This window comes from Mesoplodon mirus (assembly GCF_964341445.2).
Source record: "Mesoplodon mirus genome assembly, chromosome: 6".
In the NCBI taxonomy this organism is placed as follows: domain Eukaryota; kingdom Metazoa; phylum Chordata; class Mammalia; order Artiodactyla; family Ziphiidae; genus Mesoplodon; species Mesoplodon mirus.
The window spans coordinates 74,550,250-74,573,535 of NC_138982.1; the positions used below are offsets into that span (position 1 = coordinate 74,550,250).

Consider the following 23,286-nt stretch of genomic DNA (forward strand, 5'->3'; position numbering starts at 1 on the left):
TAAGCGTTGCCCCGTGGTCTCCGTGTGCCACACGTCCGGTTCCTGTGCTGTGGCGAAGTGGATCTGGGGGCGCGGGTTTCACAGGGATCGGTGGTGTGAGTTCCGGGAGCACGCTTCACAGGTAGTAAGAGAAGACAGGTCCCCATGGTGACATAGATGGGGGGCGCTGCCTGGACCAAGGGGTGTTTGGTAGGAATGGAACGGTGGGAGAGGCATGTTTTATCAGCTACACGAGCTGTTTTTCTCTTGTCTCTTCCAGATCTGCAGTGGCAAAAAAATGTGGGTGGGGACAAAGCAGCCTTGTACATCTCACCAATTTCCTCCCCCCATTTGGAGAGAGAACCAAAACTTGTCCTGATGAGGATTTACCTTGACAGCTGTTTTTAATGTTATCCAAATACCTGGAATTTTCTTGGTCATTGGCATTCTCTCGTATTTTTAAGTGTTTTACTTTTTACAGGTTTTTTTTTTTTAATAGACAACTGTTCAGAAAGTTAGTGCAGGGAAGGTTTTGCATGTACATGTACTTTTTCTGACAGAGACCCTCAGATGTATCCTGGCTGCCCCCCTTAGTTCTTGTGCTTTAGCGGGGGGTCGGGGTAGAAGTTTCTAGCAGGATTGGTCCTGCTCACCTCACCTGCCCTTTGGCCTTCATGTGGCCTCTGGGGCTCTGCATCTCCTGTGGCACTATTCACAGACGGTCCCGCGGCAGAGTCCCTTAGGTGGCATCGAGTCCCATGGGATCTTTCTGAAGATGCAACTGTAAACCCTCCCACACGGTGTAGGAGTCTCAGGTATACTTGAAGCTGTAAAGTAATGTTTTTGATTTTTTGCGTGTTGCACCTCACCGTGCACATAGTCGTAGTCTTACCTTCTGAAAGTTAAAGAAGTAAACCTGGAAGATCGATAAGAAGGGTTTCCACTTTGATTTCTGTCAACGAAGGTCGGGGCGTTGCCATGCACCTGGGGGCGACAGCAAGACGAGCACAAAGGTAACGGCCGCTAAACCCGCCGGGGTCAGCAGGTGCCGCGGGCTCTGTGCCCCAGAGTCTTATCACGCCCTCGACCCCCTCATGTTGCTTGAAGTAGCAGATGGCGCAGGCACAGATAACAGTTACAGTTGAACCTTGTCAAAGTGGTGACAGTGCCTGTTGGCGGGTCTTGGAGATGAGGGAAAGCAGCAGCTCTACTTGCAGCTGAGCGTCAGGTCTGGCGGCCCGTCCCCGCCAGTGCAGTTGGCGTAGACAGGAGAGCGGAACGCCTGCCTCACACACAGCCTCGGCCCCGTTTCCTTCTCGTGGTTCGTGCTGGAGGATGATGTGACCATTTTTTTCATATATTACCAGTCCAGCGTGAATTGGGTTTTGGTTTTCAAAATCTGTGAAACTCTGAAAAGAAGGAAGGGTCCATTTGCCTCCGGAGGCGTACTTGGTTTTTTGCAAGCTTGTTACGGCCAGTTCTGTGCACCTCTCTTGAGGTGTAAGTCGCTCACATACTGCACATCAGTAAGAAGAAGTCAATCTGGACAAGCTTTGTGTAGCCCCAGATCATGGCAGTTTGGCTGTGGACCCACATACAGACCCCTAGCGATGGAGGGCAGCTGGCGTGAGGGCCCCAGAGATGGAGATCAGGCCTCCCAAGTCTTCGGTGGGGATTGTCTCTGTTTCTGTGTAAGCATAACTTCTACAGGAATAATTCACTGCAAACTATTTAAGCAAAGGCACAAAAGTAAAATGGTTCTCTCTTGCTACTTGACTTTTCACACTAAAGTCTTGACAGCCAAGAAACAAAGTTGTAATGAGAAACGTCTTCGTACACGTGTCAGGCTGAGCTGAAATTAGAACTGATGTCACAGTGAGCAGAGTCCACTCCCCCCAACCCCTGCCGCTGGTCCACTGTGTCCTCTGAGCCCTGGCTGGTCCCGTTACGTTACCCGGGCCTTGTGGCGGTAGCTGCCTCGGCCTCACCACTGAGCCTGGGTGGATCTGGGGCCCTGTGGGAATGGCGGGGGGGAGGGGACGCTCCGACCTGCACCCCGTGGGCTTGCTTGGCGCCTGGTCACATCCGAAGCTCTTCGATTCCTTTGGCATTTACAGCCAATCATTCTGAGTAGTGTCTCCCCCCCTGCCCCCCACCGTGTCAGTGTGACTGAAAGCCTCATATCTGGGGATTTTTAGGGTAACTTGGCACCTCTTTGGGGCAGGACGAAAGGTATAAAGCAGTGACCGTCCCTCAGGGTTTCTCACTGGTCCCTGTGAGGGCCCACCCCGGCAACGGCTGTCCCTGAGCTGTGACTGGGCGGGAGCCACGCGATGCTGTGCTGTGCGGTGCGACTCGGCTCTTGCCAGGCGCCGGTTCCTTGTGCTGCTGCACAGCACTGGCTGCTCCCAGTAACACAGCTTCCACTCCCTTTTCCTCCTGTCCCCTCGAAGGCCCACCAGTGCCACCCAGTGGCCAGCAATGCCATAGCAGCATGGCCCACCTTGCCGTGTGGCAAGGCCCCCAGTTTCATGCTTCCTGGGAAGTTAGCCAATTAGATTGTTGCTGGTCCCTGAGCGCACCGGCCTGCCTGGTTCCTGCCGGGCTTCACCACAAACAACTCGTTTCCAGTAGAAACCAATGGCCAGACGCAGCAGAAACGACGTCATCTGGGGCGGTGGCCTGGCCACCGGCCAGCCTTTCCTCCTGTATCTGCTCCCCGAGACAGCACCTGGCCTGGAACTTGGGCCACTCTTTTCCCCATCGGCAGCCCCCGGGATGGCCCAGACTGGGTGTACATTCCGAGGAGGCCGTCTCTGTCCGGCACGTGGGCAGGTGGTCACCCTGCCTCGAGCTGGCAGCACTGGGGGCCCTGCCACTGCTGGAGCCACTCTGCCGGGGGTGGGTGGGCTGCTGTCCTGTTCTAGAACTGGCGCTTCGAGGTCGGTTGGTTACGCCTTGCTCTTCTGTGAATGTATACACATAATACAGTTAAAAGGGAATTTGGATGAAGAATTTGCAGATGTGATTTTAGCTCTACTCAGAAGTAATGCTTCTGTCGCTGTCAGACGCTTTGGCACGACATGGTGTCACTGCCATTCCAGCAGCAGCTAACCCGCATCCAGCTGACGGTGGGACCACATGCACCTGTTTTCTGTTTTGAGCATTTTTCCTCAAAGTAGAAGAGGGATAGAGCTGACTTGTTGGGGTCCACCAGTTTCCACATTTTACCAACTTTTTATTTATGTAATCATACTCACATACGCTCTGAGACGCAGGTGAGGGATAATGAAAGTTGACTTTTAAAAGCCAGAAGCAGGGGCTTCCCTGGTGGCGCAGTGGTTGAGAGTCCGCCTGCCGATGCAGGGGACACAGGTTCGTGCCCCGGTCCGAGAAGATCTCACGTGCCGCGGAGCGTCTGGGCCCGTGAGCCATGGCCGCTGAGCCTGCGCGTCCGGAGCCTGTGCTCCGCAACGGGAGAGGCCACAGCAGTGAGAGGCCCGCGTACCGCAAAAAAAAATAAAACAAAACAAAAAAATAAAAAATAAAAATAAAAGCCAGAAGCAGCTAATCTTCTAGAAGAGCAGCACAATGGTTAAGGAAAGCCATCCCCTGCTTTTTAAATAGAGTACGTTCATTTGCCGTTACCACTCTTGGATAGCAGGTCACTTTAATCACCTGTACTGTGAATGTCCTAAAATTAAGCTCCTGGCTTCTGTTTTCCCTGAATGAGACAAAACACCGGTTAGACCAGTAGGAGCGTTGATCTTAGGGAGTGAATGTGTTCGGAGTCAACAGGAATTCTCACTTGAAACAATGTAAATGTCACATGGTAAGATGTGTTTGAGGCCCCATCATGGGTGCCTCATTGAGAATTCTGGAAGCCCCTTAGGCCAGCTTTTTAGAGTTGCTTAAAAGTGTGCTACTAAAATAATCGCAGCAAAGTTTGTATAAAGTCAGTGAGTGAGCTGGTTTTAGGACTCGATTTTAATCCTGACGGGTTTGTTCCTTCATCCCCTGCTGGCAGTCACAGCTGGCACCGCGTCCCGCTCCACTCCACTCTCGTTCCTTCCCCCAAGAAGAGGGGCCTCTGTCCATTTCATTTAACTTAAGCTCTAGCAGTCTCTCCCCCCACCCCCCGCCTAGATGAGGTGCTGTGGACCCCGTTAGCCGAGGCTGAGCTGGTAAAGATAAGTTTCCGTGTACTGAGGTATGGTAGCGCCTTAGGAATATGGATTTGAGCTGATGAATAATATACGTAGAAACATAGTTCTTAGCTCCTATGACGTGGCCAGTTCCTCCTTTGTCAGACAGCTGTGACTTGCTGACGGGACGTGGGTGACAGCCAGCAGGGTGGATGTCGAGCACAAGCGTGCTGCTCAGCGGGGAGCGGGTGGTCTTGGGAAAGCCTGGACAGCATAGCCCGGGGGTGCCGGCACACGTGGGGCCAGTGATTGGGACACCGTGGACAAGGGGACATAAGGTTGGGGGGGTGCTCTGTGAGATGAAAATAGGAGATTTGCAGTCAGGATTGTTGCTTGATGACAATGAAGTACTTCTGACAGGGTTCTAAGTTTTGGATGTGTGTAGCGCTGTTGCAAAGTTTCTAAAAATAGGTAATTTCACCTGTACTATGCAATGGAAAAATCTTGCGGTCCCTGGGCTTTTAACACCTGTGGCTGAACTGGCCTGACCAGTGCTGGAGGAAGGCAGTCCTGAGGGCAGCGCTCGGCCCTTCGCCAGGATGGTCACGCAGGGTGTAGGCTGTGAACGCCTTGGGGGCTCTTGTGGGGTCAGGCCTTATTTGTAGACAGGGTCTCACCTCTGTCCCCGGACTTCAGATTTTCTCCCTGCTTCACTAGGACAGTTGCAAGAAGCACCGGCAGCCGACTGGCATTGGTGGGCGTTCAACCCCTGCGTAAAATCGGAAGGCTGCTAGAGCATCTCGAAGTCTCCTGTTTAGCATGTGGGGACTCATTGCGCTGTGGGTAGTTTGAGAAAAGCCTGCGCCTGGGGAGGCGGCTTCTCCGTCGGTCCTGTGTGACGTGGCCCTAGGTGGTGTCCCTGTGCTCTCCTGGCTTGCTCCCTGGACCTGCCTGCCCCCCCCACCCCGTTCTGCCCTGGGTCCCAGACGTTCTGGGCGGTGGGCCTGAGCGGGGCCATCTGGGAACACGCTCCAGCTCTCCGTCACGGCTCCCCATGGACGTCTGCTGGGCCGCTCGCCCCTAAGACCGAGGGACTGGTCTTAGGATGAACCTCCTTGCTTGCCTCTGACTGTAATTCTGGTGGTCTGATACAGGATTAAGCGGAATCAGTCCATGCGAAGTACTGGCATAAAGATTCTCATTTTAGCTTTGGGCTGTAATCCTTGTTTGCATTAAAAGTGCTAACCTACTGTCTTACCCCATAGCGAGCTACTACTAGAGGGGTGTGAATGGGAACGTGAATGACCGCAGGTGGCGTTCCTGCCACCGAGCTCCTAGTGTAAAAGTAACTGGTCTCCCCCCATGTTGCAGTTTTCTGCCAACATTCTATATATTTATTAACCGTGTCCAGTTGACTCTTGTCCAAGAGGACGATGAGCACCTGTGAGCCCCTAACCCCAGGGTGGACTCTCGCTAGTCCTTCCAGTGCCCCAAGGGCCCCCGAGGTGGGGCTTGGGTATGCATTCGAAGAGAATGTGTCTGATCCACCCTGGAAAGAGTTTCTAAGCCCCTGTTCACCAAAAACTGCACTGGGACTCTCCATGCGAGTGGTCTTTGAAATCTATGCCTTCTCTTGATACAGCGAAATTTGGCCTTGGAGTTCCAGGCTAAGCTAACGGTTCAGATCAAGCCTTTGATCGCTTACTGGTTTATCGGTTGAAGTAAAAGTTTTAATACTAACGCATTTCTCTCTGAAACAAAGTATATTCAGTATCGTAAATGTTGCTGGTAGCCCTGTTTACACTCCTTTTCTGAATTTAACAGTTACTTTAAAAATCCTCTTTAAATCTGTCTCACAGTGATGCCTGGTTATTAGCTTTGCTGGTTTCGGGTGCACATGCTGTGTGGGGTCCCCTGCACCCCTGCCTCACTAAGCGGCCCCTCTCCTTTCAGCCGTGAAGGAGGACAGACGCGCAGAGGCCAAGGCGGCGGTGGCGGCGGTGCCGAAGAAGGTGGCTCCTCCAGGCTCCTCGGGGGGCCTCAAGCAACCCTCGCCCAGAAGTCTCCTTCCAAAGAAGTCCCCTCCTTTTGCAAATGCGGCGGCAGCCAAACCGGCCATCAAAAAGTTGCCACCGGGGTTCAAGGGCACCATCCCCAAGAGGCCGTGGCTCTCGGCTGCCCCCTCCCCCTCGGGCAGCACTCCCTCGGCCAAGCAGGCAAGGCTGGCGCCTGTTGCTGCCACGTCTGCTTCCAGAAAGTTCCCCAGCTCCGCTGCTTCGGTGGGCGCCATCAGGAAGCCTGGGACCACCTCGGTTCCCCTGGCCTCTGCAGCCCCGGGACGCCTGGGCCCCGCGCGCCCCGCCTCGTCACAGCCAAATTCTCAAATTCGGCAAAACGTACGACGCTCCTTGAAGGAGATCTTGTGGAAAAGGTGGGCTGTTCCACTTTGTTTCTTATCTGTTGAAGTGGAAAATTTTCCACGTAAAGGGTGGTTGTTTCACGATGGCCCTGCTGTTTAAGAAAAATGTCACATGTGGGACTTCCCTGGCGTCCAGTGGTTAAGACTCCGTGCTTCCACTGCAGGGGGCACCGGGGTTCCATCCCTGGTTGGGGAGCTGAGATCCCATGTGGCATGGTAAGTGCAGCAGTTACCGTGGGGCTTTTTTCATTCCATCTAGAGTCACTGACAGCGATGACTTAATCATGACAGAAAATGAAGTAGGAAAAATTGCACTGCACCTCGAGAAGGAGATGTTTAACTTGTTCCGAGTCACAGACAGTCGGTACAAGAGCAAGTACCGCAGCCTCATGTTCAGCCTCAAGGACCCCAACGACCAGGTGCGTGTCCGACCGTCGGGAATGGGGGCAGTCCTGGCCAGGGGCTGCCCAGGCCTGGGTTAGGGCACTGGGTCCCCCTGCGGCTGCGGGTGAGTGGCATGCTGTTCCCGTGGGGCCAGGCGCTCGCCAGCTGAGGTTCTTGCCACCTGCGCGCCTGTGTGCCTGCCGGGGCCCACGCTGTCTGGACCGTCCTCTTGACCTCTTGCCTGTGTTTAGAAGCAGGGCACATACTCTGACTTTCCATTTCGCCTTGTTAACCCGCTGGCAGAAGGGATTTCTTCTACCTTTGTCCCTAACACTGTACCTTCTTCAGTCAATTGTGTTTTCTGTGAAGTGGTCTTTGTAGCAGGGTTAGTGCGGTGGGATACTGGAGATCAGCTGCCCGAATTCAGGGCCCTTGTTCTCCAAGCTTCGATGGGAGGCTCTGGGCCCTCGTCCTGCCGCGGGGCAGGGGCTTGCCTTGCTGCCCACATCCTCTCCAGTATCTTAGAGGGTTTTGAACGAGTGAACAAGAGATGTTTGTTTACAGGGGCTCTTCCATCGTGTTCTGCGTGAAGAAATCTCTTTGGCAAAACTTGTGAGAATGAAGCCAGAAGAACTTGTCTCCAAAGGGCTTTCCATGTGGAAAGAGAGATCGTCAAATCCTGTGTGTGCCGACGGGAGAGGCGGCTGCGGATGCCAGAAGCCTGACACCAACGCTGCCCCCAACCCCACCCCCGAGTGAATTAATAGCCTATTGGCATGAGAGAGTCCCCTTGGGAAAGAAGGGCTAAGGGTTCACGTTTGTCTGTCTTTTTCATCTTAGGTGATGGAGTCCGGAACTAACTTGCATAATGAGACTAAGAAGCCGACCGTTAAACCGGAAACTATTCCCGATATGGAAGATTCTCCGCCAGTATCAGATTGTGATGTAAGCGTTTAGGATTTCCAGTGCTCACGAGAATTGACAAAGATGATCCCGTTCCAGACGTTGTTAGGTGCCTGAATTACTGGGCAAGACACTGAGCTGACACAAGTGTGTGTAGTTGTATTGCTTCTCAAGTACTTGTATTCAGTAGTCCTTTTCCTCTTTTTTCAGTGGTTCTTCATCACGTGAGATGTTTTTTCCATGGGTGCTGCTAATTTGGAGAGGGGGTGGGAAAGAGATGACCTCCTCTGCTTCTTGTGCTTTAGGAACAGCAAGAATCGGTGCGGGCGGCCCCCGAGAGGAGCGCGGTACCGCTGCTGGGCCTTGGCGGCGGCATGCTGCAGGACACGACCGGGCAGCACCGCACACACCTCTTTGACCGGAACTGTAAGATCTGCACAGGTGAGCAGATCCGGGGGGAGACTGTGGAGACCCTTCTCAGGACGGCTGCATTCATACCAAGTTACACAGTGGAAAGGCTAGAATTGTTTCTTCAAGCTTAGGAAGTGAGCCCCTACCTTTATAGTGTTGTTGTTTTAAAGCAGTGATCGTCTGTCTGCCCATGGGAAGGCTTTGCTCTCGAATGTGTGGGACTTCTCACGAAGGCCTGCCTTCTGTTCTCCAGGTCAGGTTCCATCGTCGGAAGATGAGCCAGCTCCGCAAAGACGAAAGTGGTCAACTTCTGCCAAGAAGGAGGACTCAAGGTCCAAGCGTGACAGCTCTGCCTCTGAGCCCGCTCTCAGCTCAGCCGATGATGCGGCCCCAGAAACTCTGCCTGAAAACACCTTGGAGCCAGACCTGGAAAGCGCTGCTCGCGCCCATTTGGAGGGAAAGTCCCTCCCGGTGCCTCCAGCGGACGGCCACCCCGAGCCCTCCGCCCTGGAAGGCGCCCCCTGCCCGGCCCCTGGTGGCGGCGCAGTGCTCACCACAGTCACGGTGTCCGGCCGAGACCCCAGGACTGCACCAGGCAGGCCGAGCACGGGCACGGCTCCCTCGGCAGCCCGCCCAGGCAGCGCCCACCCAGCAGAGCCCCGACAGGATGTCCCGAAGCCTCTGCCGACCTCCGTGACGGTGCCCAAGTCCATCTTGGTCAAGCCGTCCACGTTGCCCGAGCCCAGATACCTCCTGTCGGTCCCGCCGTCGCCAAGCATCAGGTGCTGCCCCCGTGTGTGTGGTCTGAGCAGCTGAGCTGTGGCCTTTCTTTCAGATGAACAAAGGAGCAGTAATGAGTGATTCAGTCGTTTGGCTCTGAAATCCACCCAGATATACAACTCTCCTCAATTTTCTATTTTAGAAAGGCATTTTTTTAAAGCTTCAGTTTTAGGATGACTAATTATCACCTTAGACATATAGTTGTTGAAAACTGGAATTTGAATTTACAGCCATCCAGTTGATTGCCTATATAGTTTATATTTCTTTGACCAGAATGTTCATATCATTATGATGAAGGTAATTAATTTGAAAAAGTAAGCTATCAAAACTTGCAGGAATTCACTTTGCTTTTATAAACACGTTAAATGAATAAATAAATAAATAAATCTTGGGGATTCTTTGGGCAGAGAAAGATTCACGTATTTTCTGTGGTTTTGTTTTACAGCATCTCGGAGTCCCAGTCCCCTCCAGAAGGAGATACCACCCTCTTTTTGTCTCAACTCAGCACCATTTGGAAAGGATTCATTAACATGCAGAGTGTAGCGAAGTTTGTCACTAAGGCGTTTCCTGTCTCTGGATATTTTGATTATCTCAGTGAGGTTAGAACCAGGAGGGAGAGAAGTGTGTGTGTGTGCATGTGCGTGCACGCGCGCGTTTTCCAAAGGCAGTCTGATCCCGCGCTGGAGTCAGGCGTGTGACCACCTTCCTGCTGAGTGTCTGGACGCACAAGCACCTCTGAAGGCAAAATAGGGGTTGCCGGGCCGAGTCAGCAGGTTACGCAGTTTGGACAGTGGCGAAAATTCAAATGAGAAATCAGACCCTCCCTCTTTTCTGAAAAAGCTGAAGCTTGTCTTCCTTCTCCCTCTGTTCCGCTAGAGCTTGTGCAAAAGCTGGGTGTGCATGTGCCCACTGCAGGTGTGGCCAGGCACGGGTGACCTGCCCTGGTGTGGAGGGGTGCACATGACAGGTCTTTTATTTTTCAAAATTAACGAAACAGCGCTAGCGTTTCAGACTTAACAAAGAGTGCTCAGTCTCTTCTGAGACATACCTGGATCTTTCCTGTATGTGTATGTTCATAAAAGACAACAGTAACACACTTTGCTAAATGGCATCCTATTTAGCAGAAGGTTATCCTCCTACCACCCTTGGGTTTGGTCACTCATAATCCCGGATGTTAGTCAACTAAGCAACATTTGACACAGTTATTGCCGCTGTGTTTGGGATAGTTGCAGTTGTCTTAGTTGTGAATCTCGGGTAGTTTGGGGTGTGTCTCTCTGTGACGGCCACGGTTCCACCGGCCATTGAATCAGAGCTCATTTCACTTAGGACCTGCCCGACACAATTCACATCGGCGGACGGATTGCCCCGAAGACAGTCTGGGATTACGTCGGCAAACTCAGGTCTTCGGTGTCTAAGGTACCTGCCCACAGTCTGACCTCTGCACCCAAGGGAGAAGGGGTTTGTTTACACACGGCTCTTTCTTTGACATCTCGTCTTGCGCGTTACTACTTAAACTGTCTGTAGTTGGTGAGATGTTTGCAGCTGGACGTTGAAGTTGACAGCTGGCTAACCTGTGAAGGGGGGTCTGAGTAGCACGACGGTGGAAGCTTTGTGAGAGCGCATGTGCGGTTCAGAGTTAGAAATACAGATGCTGTGTCCCTTGTTGTCTGAGCTGATGGAGGAGAGGTCGGGGGAGGCGGCTGGGCTGGAGTCTGAACCGCTGAGATGCGGACGCAGCTGTGTGTCTGCGTGTGCAGTGCTCTTTGGGGGAGGGGCTCTGGTTTTCACTGGGGTCACAGAAGGGTTACGACCCTGGTCTAGTTCAGCCCTCCCGTTTCGGAGGTGCGGGCAGCTCATCGCACGCTTAGTGGTCACTTAGCTCTGTGTCAGACGCTGCCCCAGACTGGCCCTGCACACAGAGTACCCCATCAGTACGAGAGCCCCAGGAGGTGGGCTCTGTGTTGAGGACAGTGGGGCTAAGTAGTTTTAAAGCAGGTCCTCCGAAACCAAGATCAAACCCAGCAGTCTTGAGACTCGGGCCTGTGTCCTCTTCAGCAGCTCATTGTTCTGATGTGTTGGGCAGCAGGGCTGTGACAGTCAGAATCAGGGCTGGTCGCTTCTCTCCTCGCTTCCCTCCTGCTTTTGGGGCTTAGGTGCAAGGAGAAGTGGCTGCCTTTCCGAGTGGCCGCAGGTCAATGCTCCCCGCCCTCTGTTTGTTGCAGGAGCTGTGTCTGATCCGCTTCCACCCCGCGACGGAGGAGGAGGAGGTGGCCTACGTCTCTCTGTACTCCTATTTCAGTAGCTGCGGCCGCTTTGGCGTCGTGGTAAACAACAGCAGGCACGTCAAGGACTTCTACCTGATCCCGCTGAGCGCCGCGGACCCCGTCCCCTCCAAACTCCTGCCCTTTGAGGGACCAGGTAGGCCCCAGGCTTCCGCCCACACGTCCCCCCCACGCCCTGCGGAGTCCGTCCCAGCGAGCTGCGTGCCTCACCTAGACCCGGCCTTTGGCAGCGGAACTTGGGAACAGGGGTGAAGCAGCGGATAGTGGAGGGTGGCACGGGAGGTCCCCTGAGGAAGGTGTGCATTGTCTTAGAAAAGTCCTGTGAAGAGGGACAACCCTGTCCGGAGCCCGCCCGCCTGGCATGAGCAGGGTGTTGCTGGCAGGGGCTGGGCAGTGCCGGGAGGGCGGGGCCTGGGCCTGGCCTGCGGGCTTGGCTCCTTGCAGGCGTCAGGCAGAGCCTCTTCGCTGCAGGCATTCGTTTTGAGGAGAAACGAAAAATAGCGTTGAGAGACAGGAGCTAGTTCTAGAAATAGTCACTTTGAAATCTGCTGCTCGAATTCTTGTCTTTGGCAGACCACGTTTTGTTCACTCATTCCTTAGAAAGTGCTGCTTCTAAAGAATTATTTCCAGGCTGACCAGAAAGAAAGTTCAGGCTTCTCAAGGGAGCTAAGGGTGATTCCAAGGGGGGGCGTGGTCTCTGGGGACCCAACTCCCCTTAACCCTGAGAAGTTGACGGGACTTAAGTCTCGCCTAAATGGGAGTGTCTCCTTGTCCATGGCGCCCCCAAAACGGCTAAGCCTAAAAGATGCTGAGTGTAACCCGCGGTGAGGGCTCTTGAAGCACCTGCTTCTAGAGGCAGTAGCTACGCCCACGCCCGGCGCCTCCATGTCCATGGCCAGCGCCCCTGCCGCGGCCAGGCACTTACGCGCCCCGGCGGCTCTGCGGCTGGGCCCAGCGTCCTGGTCGGTCCCCGTGACCGCAGGGCTCGTGTCCCCTGACACAACACACGGAACTGTCTCAGTGCCAAACACGTTAGAAGCCAAGCTCTCCGGGGGGCTGTCCCATTCCTCGCGCTAAAGCGGTGCCGCCTGACGGGCAGCAGGGAGGGCTGTGGCCGAGGTTCTTGGCGGGCAGCTCCTGGGGCGCTGGCCGGCTCCCTGGACGCCGGCCGGCTCCCTGGACGCCGTGTTCCTGACGCAGCGGTGACGGTGGTGAAGCCGACTTTCCGATACCGTGAAGAGCCTCCGGTCAGTCACAAGGGCGGAAGCCTGTGCGGGGCCTAGTGTGAGCGTAGATCCTGTGACACGCACACTCTGCGTGTCTGTAGCAGCGGGACCTGGGAGGTGACGAAGCCCTGTTTCACCCGTGTTGGAGCCCCTCTCAACGGCTCCACCTGCAGAGCCCGCGATGGGGTCTTGCCTGACACCGTCCCGGTGCACCTGGTCACACGAGCAGGGGGCTGCCAGGTTCGGGGCCACAGACAGACCCTGAGCGGGGCAGAGGTGGATGAGGTCAGGCGTGGTGAGGAGGCAGGGGCGCGGGGGCCACCGAGGAAATCCCCAGTCGGAGCCGCGGCGGGAGCTGGTGCAGTGCTGGGTTGGGGCCCGGCTGGCAGAGGGAGGGGGCCGCGCTGGGTGTTCCGGGGTGACACGGGGACGAGGAAGGCTGGGCAGGGCGCCCACCTCGTCTGCTAAGTGACCACACTTGATGACCAGCAGAGTGGACATCACTCCTCCACCTGCATTGCCAAGGCTGTCACTTCCTGAAGGGGATGCTCAAAAGCCTGCAGGTGTTCATCCACAATAGAGAACGAATGTTTCATTAAAATAAAGTAGTAGGAGGGGTTTTGGAAACGTGATTGTACGGGAAATTTTACCATAAACGTTTAAAGACTTTTTTTTTCAATCGAAGGGCTTCTAAATCTCAGCTTGTTTAATTTAGTATATATGTTTTTAATTCTAAGGGCTTTATTCACGGAAGGAAGAGCAGTCAGATGGGACGCTGGGCCTAGGCCAGGGTGCCCGGCCCTCCCGAGGGGGTGGGGGGCGCCTGTCGAGGGCCCTCGGGCATCTAAGGTGTGGACCACCCTGAGCAGAGGACAGGGACCTGCCTTCCGAGGCACTGCCGGGAGAGGGCCATTCTCTTAGGCTGGCTCCATCCGTGGTGTCTGCCTTCTGTCCTCACTCTTAACTGCTTCCTGAATAGCAGACCGTTTCCGTGACTTGCAGTATTGTCAGATAAAAGCACGTCTTCAGTTTCTGCGTGTCTTCCTGCGTAGCTGTGTACAGATGTTGTAATCAAAGGCAAAATGGTGCTGAATGGAAAGTGCTTCTCTCTCCTTTGAAATCAATGAATATTTCATGGAAACTGGCCATCGTTTGTCTGAATTTGAACCATTTGGTAGCTCTTGGTGCCCATCCAGGTGCACTGTGACGGAGGAGTGTCTCCACCTGGCTTTGCCTCAGCCGACGCCAGTGTGCTTCTGGCTGTGCAGGCGGCGGTGCTGCGCTGGGGGCGCCTGGACACGGGCGGGCGGACGGACGGATGGACGACGCTCTCCTCACTGGGACGCGGAGCCCTGGCTTTGCTCAGGTCTTAGGGACCCAAGAGTGGGAGCGGGCGAAGTCTGCATGGGAGCCGAGTGTGGCGGGCGGGCAGCTGCTTCTCCCTGTATTTGCTGGGTCTCTGCCCAAGTCCTCTTTGAGGATGGTTGCTGCTAACTCCAGCACAGTTTCTGTCCCCGCAGAGGTGGACGTTTTGTCTTGTCAGACTCAGACCATAAGAAGGTGTTCACTGTAAATACTGAATAGTGGAGCATGCCAGGTTGATTTAGGGGTAAAAGCCTCATTTGATAGTTGGGCAGCTTTCAGCTGGTTTCTTAATTAAAAGTAAACCTCGTCTCCCGCCGTGCCACGTCCAAGGTGCATGGGGGCTGCTTCCCCCGCGGCCCTGTTGCTGACACACCCGGACACAGATCCTGGTTTGGGTCTTGGCTCAGGAAATCCACACACACCTTTTCAGCTGTCCCTCGTCCCTGGGTTTGTCCACTTCTCTCTTTGTACGGGTGGTCTGGGGCTGACCCTTTCTTTCACCGTGAAGACTCGGGGACCTACATGCAGCTAGGAAGGCTCGTTTCATCCACACGGGACATTGTGGACACGTTTGCTCCCGCAATTTGGAGGGGGTCGGGCAGGGGTGCTGACGCCCCGGTGCTCAGTCTGACCAGTACCCCTTGTCTGGAAATGATAGTTCAGTGGCCTTCCACCTAGTTCTCATCTACTTGATGAGTCATAAGCCTCACCACTGCCCTCAAAGGGAGGTCGGTAAGTAAGCACCCCCCTTGTAACCATGGGACAGAGGCCCTGTGCGGAGCCGGGGGGGCGCCCCGGGCCCCCGGAGGGAGCCCTGTCTCTGCACGCAGGCAGCGTGCTCACTGCTGCTGCGCCGTCTCGGGGCGCCCTTTCCTCTCCAGGGGTCACACTCAACAGTGGGCGCGCCCACAGGGGCCCCAGGCAGAAAATGGGGCCTTCGGGGGAAAGCTGCCCCTGCCACCGCCCCAGTGGTAGTAGCCCTTTGACTGTGTCCAGCGTGCCGTTGCCAGGCGCCTGTCGTGAGGTTGCGGAGTGGGGTGGAGCCAGACGTGCCCTCACCTCCCTAAAGGTCACTGCCGAGACCCCGGTAGCACAGTGAATCATATTCTTCCACGAGTAAGTCATCTCCACGGTGCTAGTTACATTTCAGGTCTCCATGCAGCCATAACGTGCACAGGTGAAGTAGAGAAGGTTTGACTGCTTCAAAAACAGCCCAATTCAAATGTAAAATCCTGGGGAAGATTAGTGGGGAAATGCATAACTAACACTCCTCCAACTCTGGAGCTTTATTAGATCGCTTACGGGTGTGTGTAGATGAAGTAGTTGAGAGCTGAAAGCATTTAAAAATACTAGCTGCTTAGTTAGATGCTGGTCTCCAGGGAGTTTACTGTTTTCGAAACAAATGTAAATGTTAAGTAATTGAATCCTACCCTCACCTGTGATGCCTGTGACCGCAAAGGGTAGAGTCTAGAGAATTTTGCCAAGTCGGGGGTGTATCATTTTTGTTAGGAGGCATATAAAGCTGTTGCAAGTTGTAGGGCTGGCACACCTCCCGAGGACAGGACCCCATCTCCCTGGATTTAACGCAGTGCCTTAGCCTCCACACACAGCATCTTTGACCTGAAACGTGATTCATGCCGCAAGCCCTGGTGTTGGCACCTTAGAGGTTAAGCTCTTCACAGGTAGCATAGCCCATCTGCATTGAGGACAGCGAGGACAGTCGTGGGCCCTGGGCTGCTGAGAGGATGCCCCCGGCCAGGGCTCCCCAGCCCTCCCCGCCCCCGCCCGCGTGGCCGAGCACATTCCTCTGCTGCTCCTGCTCACGGGGCTGGCCAACGCTCCAGCTTGTGGCTCGGCTGGGGACCTGTTCTGCCAGCTCTGGGGCCGTGTCGGTGAGAGTCGGTCCAGAGAGGGCCACGAGAGCTAGTTGAGCTATTGACTATGCCCCAGACTGGATATTAGTGAGCTGTGAATTATTCAGTAAGTGGCTGTTACAGCGAGTGAGAGATTTACTATTTTAAGTTAAAATAATTCATTTTGATTAGAAAGCGAACTTGATAGAGTATCTTTCACATCTGAGCAGAACCATCTGGATGCCATGCTCAGTGCAGTGGGCCTGGCCTTCCTGTGTCCACGCCCTCCTTTGCCCAGCTCCTCCTTCCCCTGAGTCACCACTGTCATTAGAAGGGCAGGCAGAGGACATTCTGGAAGCCATTCCTCTTATCATGAGTGGGTGTCTTCATGGGCACCTCAGCCCTTGAATGTCAGCCTGTGAAACGAGGCGCTGAGCACAGTGGGGAGGGGGGCCAGCAGTACCTCGCCGATCCATGCGGATGCTGGGCCAGCCCAGCTCACTCTGGCATGCCAGGTCTTCCTCCTCCTCGGGGGCGGGATGGGACATCCGCCACCCTCGTGCTCGGCATGTCACCCCATCTCTGTTGGAATTTAGGAAGGGTGACAGGCGCTCAGAACTACACAATGGGTGTCTAGGGACAACTCTTTGATCTGTGATCAACTTCAAATCACAGAAAGAATAGGAAAAACAGTGCTGATTTTCTTTTTTAGTGAGTCAACCAAAAATATATAGCATGAATGTCTTTTACACAATAGTGATTTATGTGTAAATTGAGTTTATACAATTTGATTAATTCAAAATATGCTGTTGAAACAAAATTTTGGTGCCGTGTTTATCGTTTCTCCCTAACTTACTGATCTGTGACGTGGGCTTCTCTGTTCCCCTGTTGGTATTCCAGGTTTATTACTGTGAGGGTGGCGGAGCCGTACAGAAACAGTAGCATTCCTGGTCCAGTGCACCACAATCCAGAATGTGTGGACCAAGAATTTGTTAAGAAATCATGATGTTTTAAGAACTGTGCAATGTTCTGAAATTCCCAGCGTGTTGTGCGCGAGATCTGACCTCTGTTGCCCCTGTCCTGAACACCTTTGGGCTTTAAGCCGCACGTCCTGTGTTGACAGAGACCTGAGCGTTCGGTAGCTTTTGAGAAGTTACTGGTCATTGAATGTCTTTCTAAACCTGCAAGAACATTTGTTTTAGGCATTTTGGTCAGCATCACTTTTCCCATCAATTGTCATTTTGACACCAGTGACTCATGAATTTATCGAAGGGCGTGTGCTATATCGATCCGTATAATTTTGTTGATCATTATAATTGAGTTGTAGAATTGGTCCTTAATTGAACCTTTAATTTTAGTATGAATAGCTTAATTTACATATTGCAGCTCATAAGTTAAAGTCGAAAGGGGGTGCTGCCTTCCTGATTTGTAGCAAGAGGCAAATGAAGGAACACAGCTAAGAGTTTGTTTAGAAAACATCCTGGTACATACAGGCTTCCTTCCCAGTAGGTGAACGTCCTGGAGTGTGTGCGTGCTGGCCTTCCCCACCTCCCCCAGCGCGCCTCTACCCTAGCGTTGTGTATAATTGAAAATCTGTAATAATTTTAGCACTGGGCAAACGCACGTGTGCATTGGGCCCTTGGTTTTGTGGTTTGTGGGCCCGTCAGGCTGGGCAGGTGCGCGGCGCAGTCTGCATCTTTTGCAGCCGGTCTTCGAACACTTGGTTCTATTTTGCCACAGAATTTCCCCCTCCTCCTCCCTCTGGAAACCATCCCCCCGCTGCCCTTCACACCCAGAGTTGACCCCTGAAGGACAAAAGCTACAATTCGATTCTAAAATTTGCACAACTGTTTTGCTTTTTAGGTCTTGAGTCACCGCGTCCAAACATAATACTGGGGTTAGTAATCTGCCAAAAAATACAGCGGCCTTCAAATGCTGGCGAATCAGACAAGACAGAGGAGAAGCGGCCCCGTATTCAGACACAAGAAGAAATGGATGCCGTCCACCCCAGAATGCCAGCAGCCCTGCTCCCTGAGAAGAAGCCCCGCAAGTACCCGCTGCGCCCAGGGGACGCGGCTGTCAGCAGCACACCCCCGGGGTCTCCCCCACCCCCATCCCCTCCTCCAGAAGCACCAGGTGCGCCGGCCTCATCTTCCGGGTTACGGATACTGTCGTCGCTCAAACCAGGAGCCACGAACACTGTCACAGCATCACCCGCGTCAGTGACGGTTGCGGTGGCCGCTCCCTCTGTCACTACTTCTTCTTCAAAAACAGCTTCACCCCTAGAATATATCCTGCAGACTCTCTTTGGGAAGAAGAAGGCGTTTGACACCCCCACCAAAGAGCCTGCCGAGTCGGCCCCAGCCCCCCACCAAGACTCGAGAGCCAAAGCCGGCGGCGGGGTGCCGTCGGCGCTTCTGCTGGACCCAATTGTCCAGCAGTTTGGTCAGCTCTCAAAAGACAGAGCTCTGGAGGAGGAGGAAGACGACAGGCCGTATGACCCCGAGGAAGAGTACGGTCCTGAGAGAGCCTTGGACACTCAGCTCGGAGACCGCGGGAGACGCCAGGACACGGACAAGGCCGCGGAGGCAGCTGAGCGGGAGGAGGTGGCCTATGACCCGGAGGACGAGACGATCCTAGAAGAAGCCAAAGTGACCGTCGACGACCTGCCCACCAGAATGTGTGTGGACGCGCACGGCGGGCCTGGCCTGCAGGCGCCCTCCCTGGCCGAGCGGCAGCAGATGATAGAGGAGCTCACCAAGCAGATCGAGGAGCAGCAGAAGCAGGTGGAGGAGCAGGAGGAGGCGCTCAGGCAGCAGAGGGCGGCCATCGGGGCCTCCATGGCCCACTTCTCCGTGTCGGACGCGCTCATGTCGCCGCCGCCGCCCAAGCCCGCGCTCCCCGCTGGCAGCCAGGCCCCGGGCCCGAGCGCCGAGGCGCGGCTGAGCCGGGACCCGCGGCAGGCCAGGCGGCTGGCCACGGAGGGCAACGAGAGTGAGGCCGCGCCCCGAGGCCCCCGCCGGCCGGAGTAGCGCCCGGAGGGGCCGCTGCTCCCCCGGGGCCACTTCCAGCCCAGGCGGAGCCAGAGTCAGCCCCTCCACCGTGGGCTCCGGGCGAAGAGGCCCCACTGCCGGCCAAGCAGGACGGCCCCCTGCGCGAGCCCACAGAAAGCCCGGGGCCTGAGGGCGCGGCCGGCGTGGAGGGCGCGGCCAGGCCTGCCCGGAAGGTGCTGCTGCCCACGCTGCAGGGCGCCTCCTTCCAGCCCCTCTTCCCTTGGCAGCACGACGGCCAGACCTTCCACCCTCCCGGAAGAAGGGATTCTTTCTCGGGTCCAGTGTACGCCTCTCAGGAAAAACCTCTGGGCTCTTGCCAGTACGAGGATCAGAGAAATGCGCAGTTTCCCGAAAAACGTGACTCCCTGGCAGCTGAAACCGCAGGAGACAGAGAGCCACAGCCCAGGCCGGGTGAGGGGGCCGGCACGTTCCCCACCGCAGCAGAGAAAGGGGGGCCTGTGCCCCAGTTCCAAGGCCAGCGGGAGCCTGCACCGCGCGTTCTCGGGATGTCGGGCCTTCATGGCCCCAATTTCACAGGCCCACGGGGGCCAGTCCCTCCGTTCTCGGAAGAGAATTCTAATAACGATGGGCCGAGAGGGGGGCCTCCACCAGGCAGATTCGGGCCCCCAAACGGGCCCATCCCTTCTTTGTTCTCAGGGCCACACGGGCCACCTCCCTACAGGGATGGGAGGGGCCCATCCGTTTCCCACGTGGACGGGCCCAGGGGAGCAGGGCCGCCTCCATTTGGAGACCGCAAGGACCCCCACGGGGAGAAGAGGGAGTTCCCGGAGGCCCCGTACGGTGAGGCCTCGGGCCCCCCTGGCCAGAGCGAGGGGCCCGAGCAGGCCCCGTTCCTGGGAAGCGGGCACCACGCCTTTGCAGTTCGGGGGCCAGAGGAGGCCTCTGCTGTCCCAGTTTAAAGGACCCCGAGGTGGCCCTCCTCCCCCTCAGTTCAGAGGTCAGAGAGGCCCCCCCGCGGGCCACTTTGTGGGCCGAGGGGGCCACACCCTGGGCAGTTTGAAGGCCCCCGGGGTCAAGCTCCTGGATCCGTGCCGGGACCCAGGGGGAGGCAGCCTCAGCGGTTCGAAGAGCAGAGGGTCCACTCGCCGCCCAGGTTCACCGGCCAGAGGGCACCGGCGCCCTTGCCCTTAGGGGGTCCCCGGGGGGCCACTCCCTTCCCCGAGAAGAGCGAATCGGTGCTTCCACACTTCCACTGCCAGGGCCCGGCCACCCCCGGAGCCAAGCCGGCGCCCCGGGCGCTGCTGGAGCTGCCCAGCCACCCGCCCGCGCCACCCACCGCGCCGGCCCCAGGCCCCGAGGCCGAATTCGGCGAGGTCAGGGGCCACGAGTACAGAGGCCCAGGCTGCAAGGGGCGGCCCCGGGACAAGGCCCCGGAGGAGCCCGAGGCCCCACCGCCCGACAGCCGCCTGGGCCAGGCCCTCGAGGACCGGCGGCGCGAGCGGGAGCGTGGGAAGCCATGGGAGGGGGAACGCGGCCGGACCTGGAGCCGCGAGCAGGACTGGGACCGAGGCCGAGAGTGGGACCAACCCCGCGACAAGGACACTGGCCGCGAGTGGGACCGCGGCCGCGAGCGCAACGCGGGCAGGGGCGAGCGGTGCGAGTGGCACTGGGCCCGAGGATGGAGCTGCCACCGCGACCGCAGACGTGACCGGGAGAGGTCCTGCAGCAGGGACCACGAAGGCGACAAGGTCCGCGAGCAGGAGCGCCGGAGGGACCGCAGTCGGAGCCCGGAGCGACCCCGGGACCCCAAGGCCGCGGCCCTGCGGGGCGCCGCCCCCGCCACCCAGACCTAGGGCCGCCCGTGAAGCCGCGCTCACGTGCTAAGTAGGTGGTCTTGGAAAGAGCTGGGAGCTGACGCACAGGACAGAACCTTCTGGACTTGAGAAATTACTGTAATTTTGTGTGTGATTATTTCTTAGCAAATTTCACACCTTTACAATTCTGACGCTTTTTAAGTAAAAACAAAAAACTAAGAACTCTTTAACATGTCCATTTGAATGTACTGAAATGGGAAAGTACCTACAAGAGCATATTGCTTTTCAGATTATAAAGTTATCTTTTCTCATAACTTGACTGTTGTAAATTTTAAGGGAGTTTAGTGGACCTCAGAGCCATACCTTTCCTGACATCTTCTCATCTGTGATACCTGTTTCCAGAAGCTAACTTCACAGGGTTCGGGGCAGGCGGCCGCGTGTTTCTGTGCATGGCTGTGTCGGCTCGTCTCTGGAATGTTGAGAAACACCAGACTTACAGGTGCATCTTTCTGTTGTCATGAAGAAATTTGAAATACAAATTTCAACCAGGAAACAAAAACACATTTCTTGGTTTTGCTCAGTGTTTAGGTATCGCCTTACATGTTCCCCCCAGCCCCAAACAGGATTAAAAGCAACATCTGAATAGAAATTGTGGAATTTTAAAGAACAATTTATTTTGAAAGGTGTAAATTTTACCAGCCTAAAGAAAGTGAGAAAAGAAAGCAATTAAGTGTACTTTAAAAGGCAGGGTGGGTGGAGGGAGTAGGTTTCTTTGATTTGGATAATGAGGAACAAACGTTTTTGTTTGTTGAACTTTACCATCTGAGCGGTTCGTTCTCTGTCCCGGGAAAGGTGCACGAGCTCTGCACTGTGGTACTTGTCAGGTGACAAATCTCGACGTTTGTCGTTGAAACGGAACAATATTTGTGTAAAGCCTGAGATGAAAATAGTGATACTAGCTTAAGAACTGCCAACTAGAAAGCTTTTCTCTGTGAGACACAGGATACCGCTTCTCGTCATGTGTATTTTCCAAGTACTTCTGAAGTGCGAAAGAGAGAAAAAACTTGCTCATTTATTTGACTGTACAAGAAACTTTGATAATTTTTTTATATTTTCATAAAGTTACTTTTGCAAACATAAAATTAGAGAATTCCATTTTTTCTTTGGAGTCTGTTCCATTGAACATCACTACAGATTTTTCAGTTTCTAGCACAAACGTTTAAGTTATGAGAACATCGAGAACTTAGCAATTTGGAGTGATTGGTGTTAGAGACCCTGTCATTAGGTTACGTTAAAGTGGCGACGAGTTCCGACATCTAACGACATGTGAAGGCTTTTTTAGGTGTAAAACAAAATTTTTCTAATTTAAATACAACAAATGTAAAAAATCAAGTGTGTTTGTTTAGGTTTACTTGATAGAAATTTCTGTAAATTGTATTTTATATTGCAAAGTATTATATCACTGTACATTAAAACCTGGAGCTTCATAGCTTTGTTACTTGAAGTAGAATAAGCACCTACAGAAGGTTTTCTGTCTCGTGTGGCATCGCGTTGGAAAGTCGGGTCTGGAGAGGGATGCCTCAGCTCCCGCTTCTTGGCAGTCGGCGTGGTGTGGGCATCGGTGCCCTTTGGCCTGAAGACGCCTGCCGGATGCACCCCGTTCCCGGGATGGTTCCAGCACAGGACCCCATGTCGAGCAGGAAGCCCGAGGCCACGAAGGGAAGGACGGAGAAGCGCACGGTCAGGGGATGACAGAGACGTGGTCCCGGGTGGGGGTGGGGCTGGCGGTCGACAAAGGTACCGACAGGGTCGGCAGGCACCCAAAAGTCCCGGCCGCTGACTCGGGCCTTAAAGGAGCACCGGGCTGGTCACGAGCGTGTGGTGAGGCAGAGCTGGTGGCCCAGGCGCCTTGGCGGGTGGAATAAGGGGCAGGGGCTGGACCAGCAGATGCGGTGCCTTCAGGTCAGGGAAGCGGCCGCCGCTGGGAGGAGAAGAGAAGAAAGGTGTGGGCCTTGCCCTTGAACTTCAGGGCCACCGGTGACTGGCCCCAACGTGGTGGCCCTTGTGCCAGCATTTAGCTTCTCAACAAGTTTGTGCACCCAATGCCCACCGTGAGCCCAGACAGCCAGAAAACATCCCTCGGGCAGGACAGGCTCTACCCCTGTGGGCTGGAGAGTCAGTAACTTACGGTCTGGTTTACTCGGCTGAGCGCACAAACCAGGGGCAAGTGTCGCAAAGCAGGGGTCCCGCGAGGGGACGCCGCCATCACTGCCATCTCAGAAAGGCGTCGGGCCAGGCGAGGCCTGGAGGGTGGCCGCTCATCTACGGAGAACCCACCGCGCTAGCCTGACCTTGGCGAAGACCGCCCTACGGCGAGGTCCTGCGAAAGAGGAAATCCCGAATCCTGCAGGATAGACGCCGAGCAGGGCTGGGCACGGTGCCCGGCTCCAAAACGCGTGAGTCCCTCCGGCCTGCAGGCTGATGTCCAAGCAGTTTTCCCAAAACGTCGGGGAAAATATACCCAAGTTTTAAAATCCTCCATCCCTGGAGTACAGCTGGGACATTTGCATCCTCCCCAACCCCTGCTTTATCTGCTGCAGAGAATATACTCCCGCGGCACCCGCAGCTCTGTCCTCACGCTGCCAGCTTCCCCTGCTCTCCTCCAGGACCAGCCCTGACGGCTCCAACCCGTGACCCCGTTTAGCCAAAGT

General features: G+C 55.2%; 1 protein-coding gene across 1 annotated transcript in view; it reads left to right on the forward strand.

Annotated features, from left to right (window-relative positions):
• The window catches only part of LOC309806869 (death-inducer obliterator 1-like), a 63,128-nt gene extending 41,076 nt beyond the window's left edge, over positions 1 to 22,052 (forward strand). The window contains 13 exon segments of the mRNA XM_082625883.1: positions 6,078 to 6,555; positions 6,803 to 6,962; positions 7,492 to 7,608; positions 7,768 to 7,872; positions 8,136 to 8,271; positions 8,495 to 9,023; positions 9,467 to 9,620; positions 10,348 to 10,437; positions 11,244 to 11,439; positions 17,611 to 18,761; positions 18,764 to 19,662; positions 19,664 to 19,785; positions 19,788 to 22,052. Coding sequence (XP_082482009.1) covers positions 6,078 to 6,555; positions 6,803 to 6,962; positions 7,492 to 7,608; positions 7,768 to 7,872; positions 8,136 to 8,271; positions 8,495 to 9,023; positions 9,467 to 9,620; positions 10,348 to 10,437; positions 11,244 to 11,439; positions 17,611 to 18,761; positions 18,764 to 19,662; positions 19,664 to 19,785; positions 19,788 to 20,614 — 4,964 coding nt within the window. The 3' untranslated portion in view covers positions 20,615 to 22,052.
• Positions 22,053 to 23,286: the final 1,234 nt, after the last annotated feature.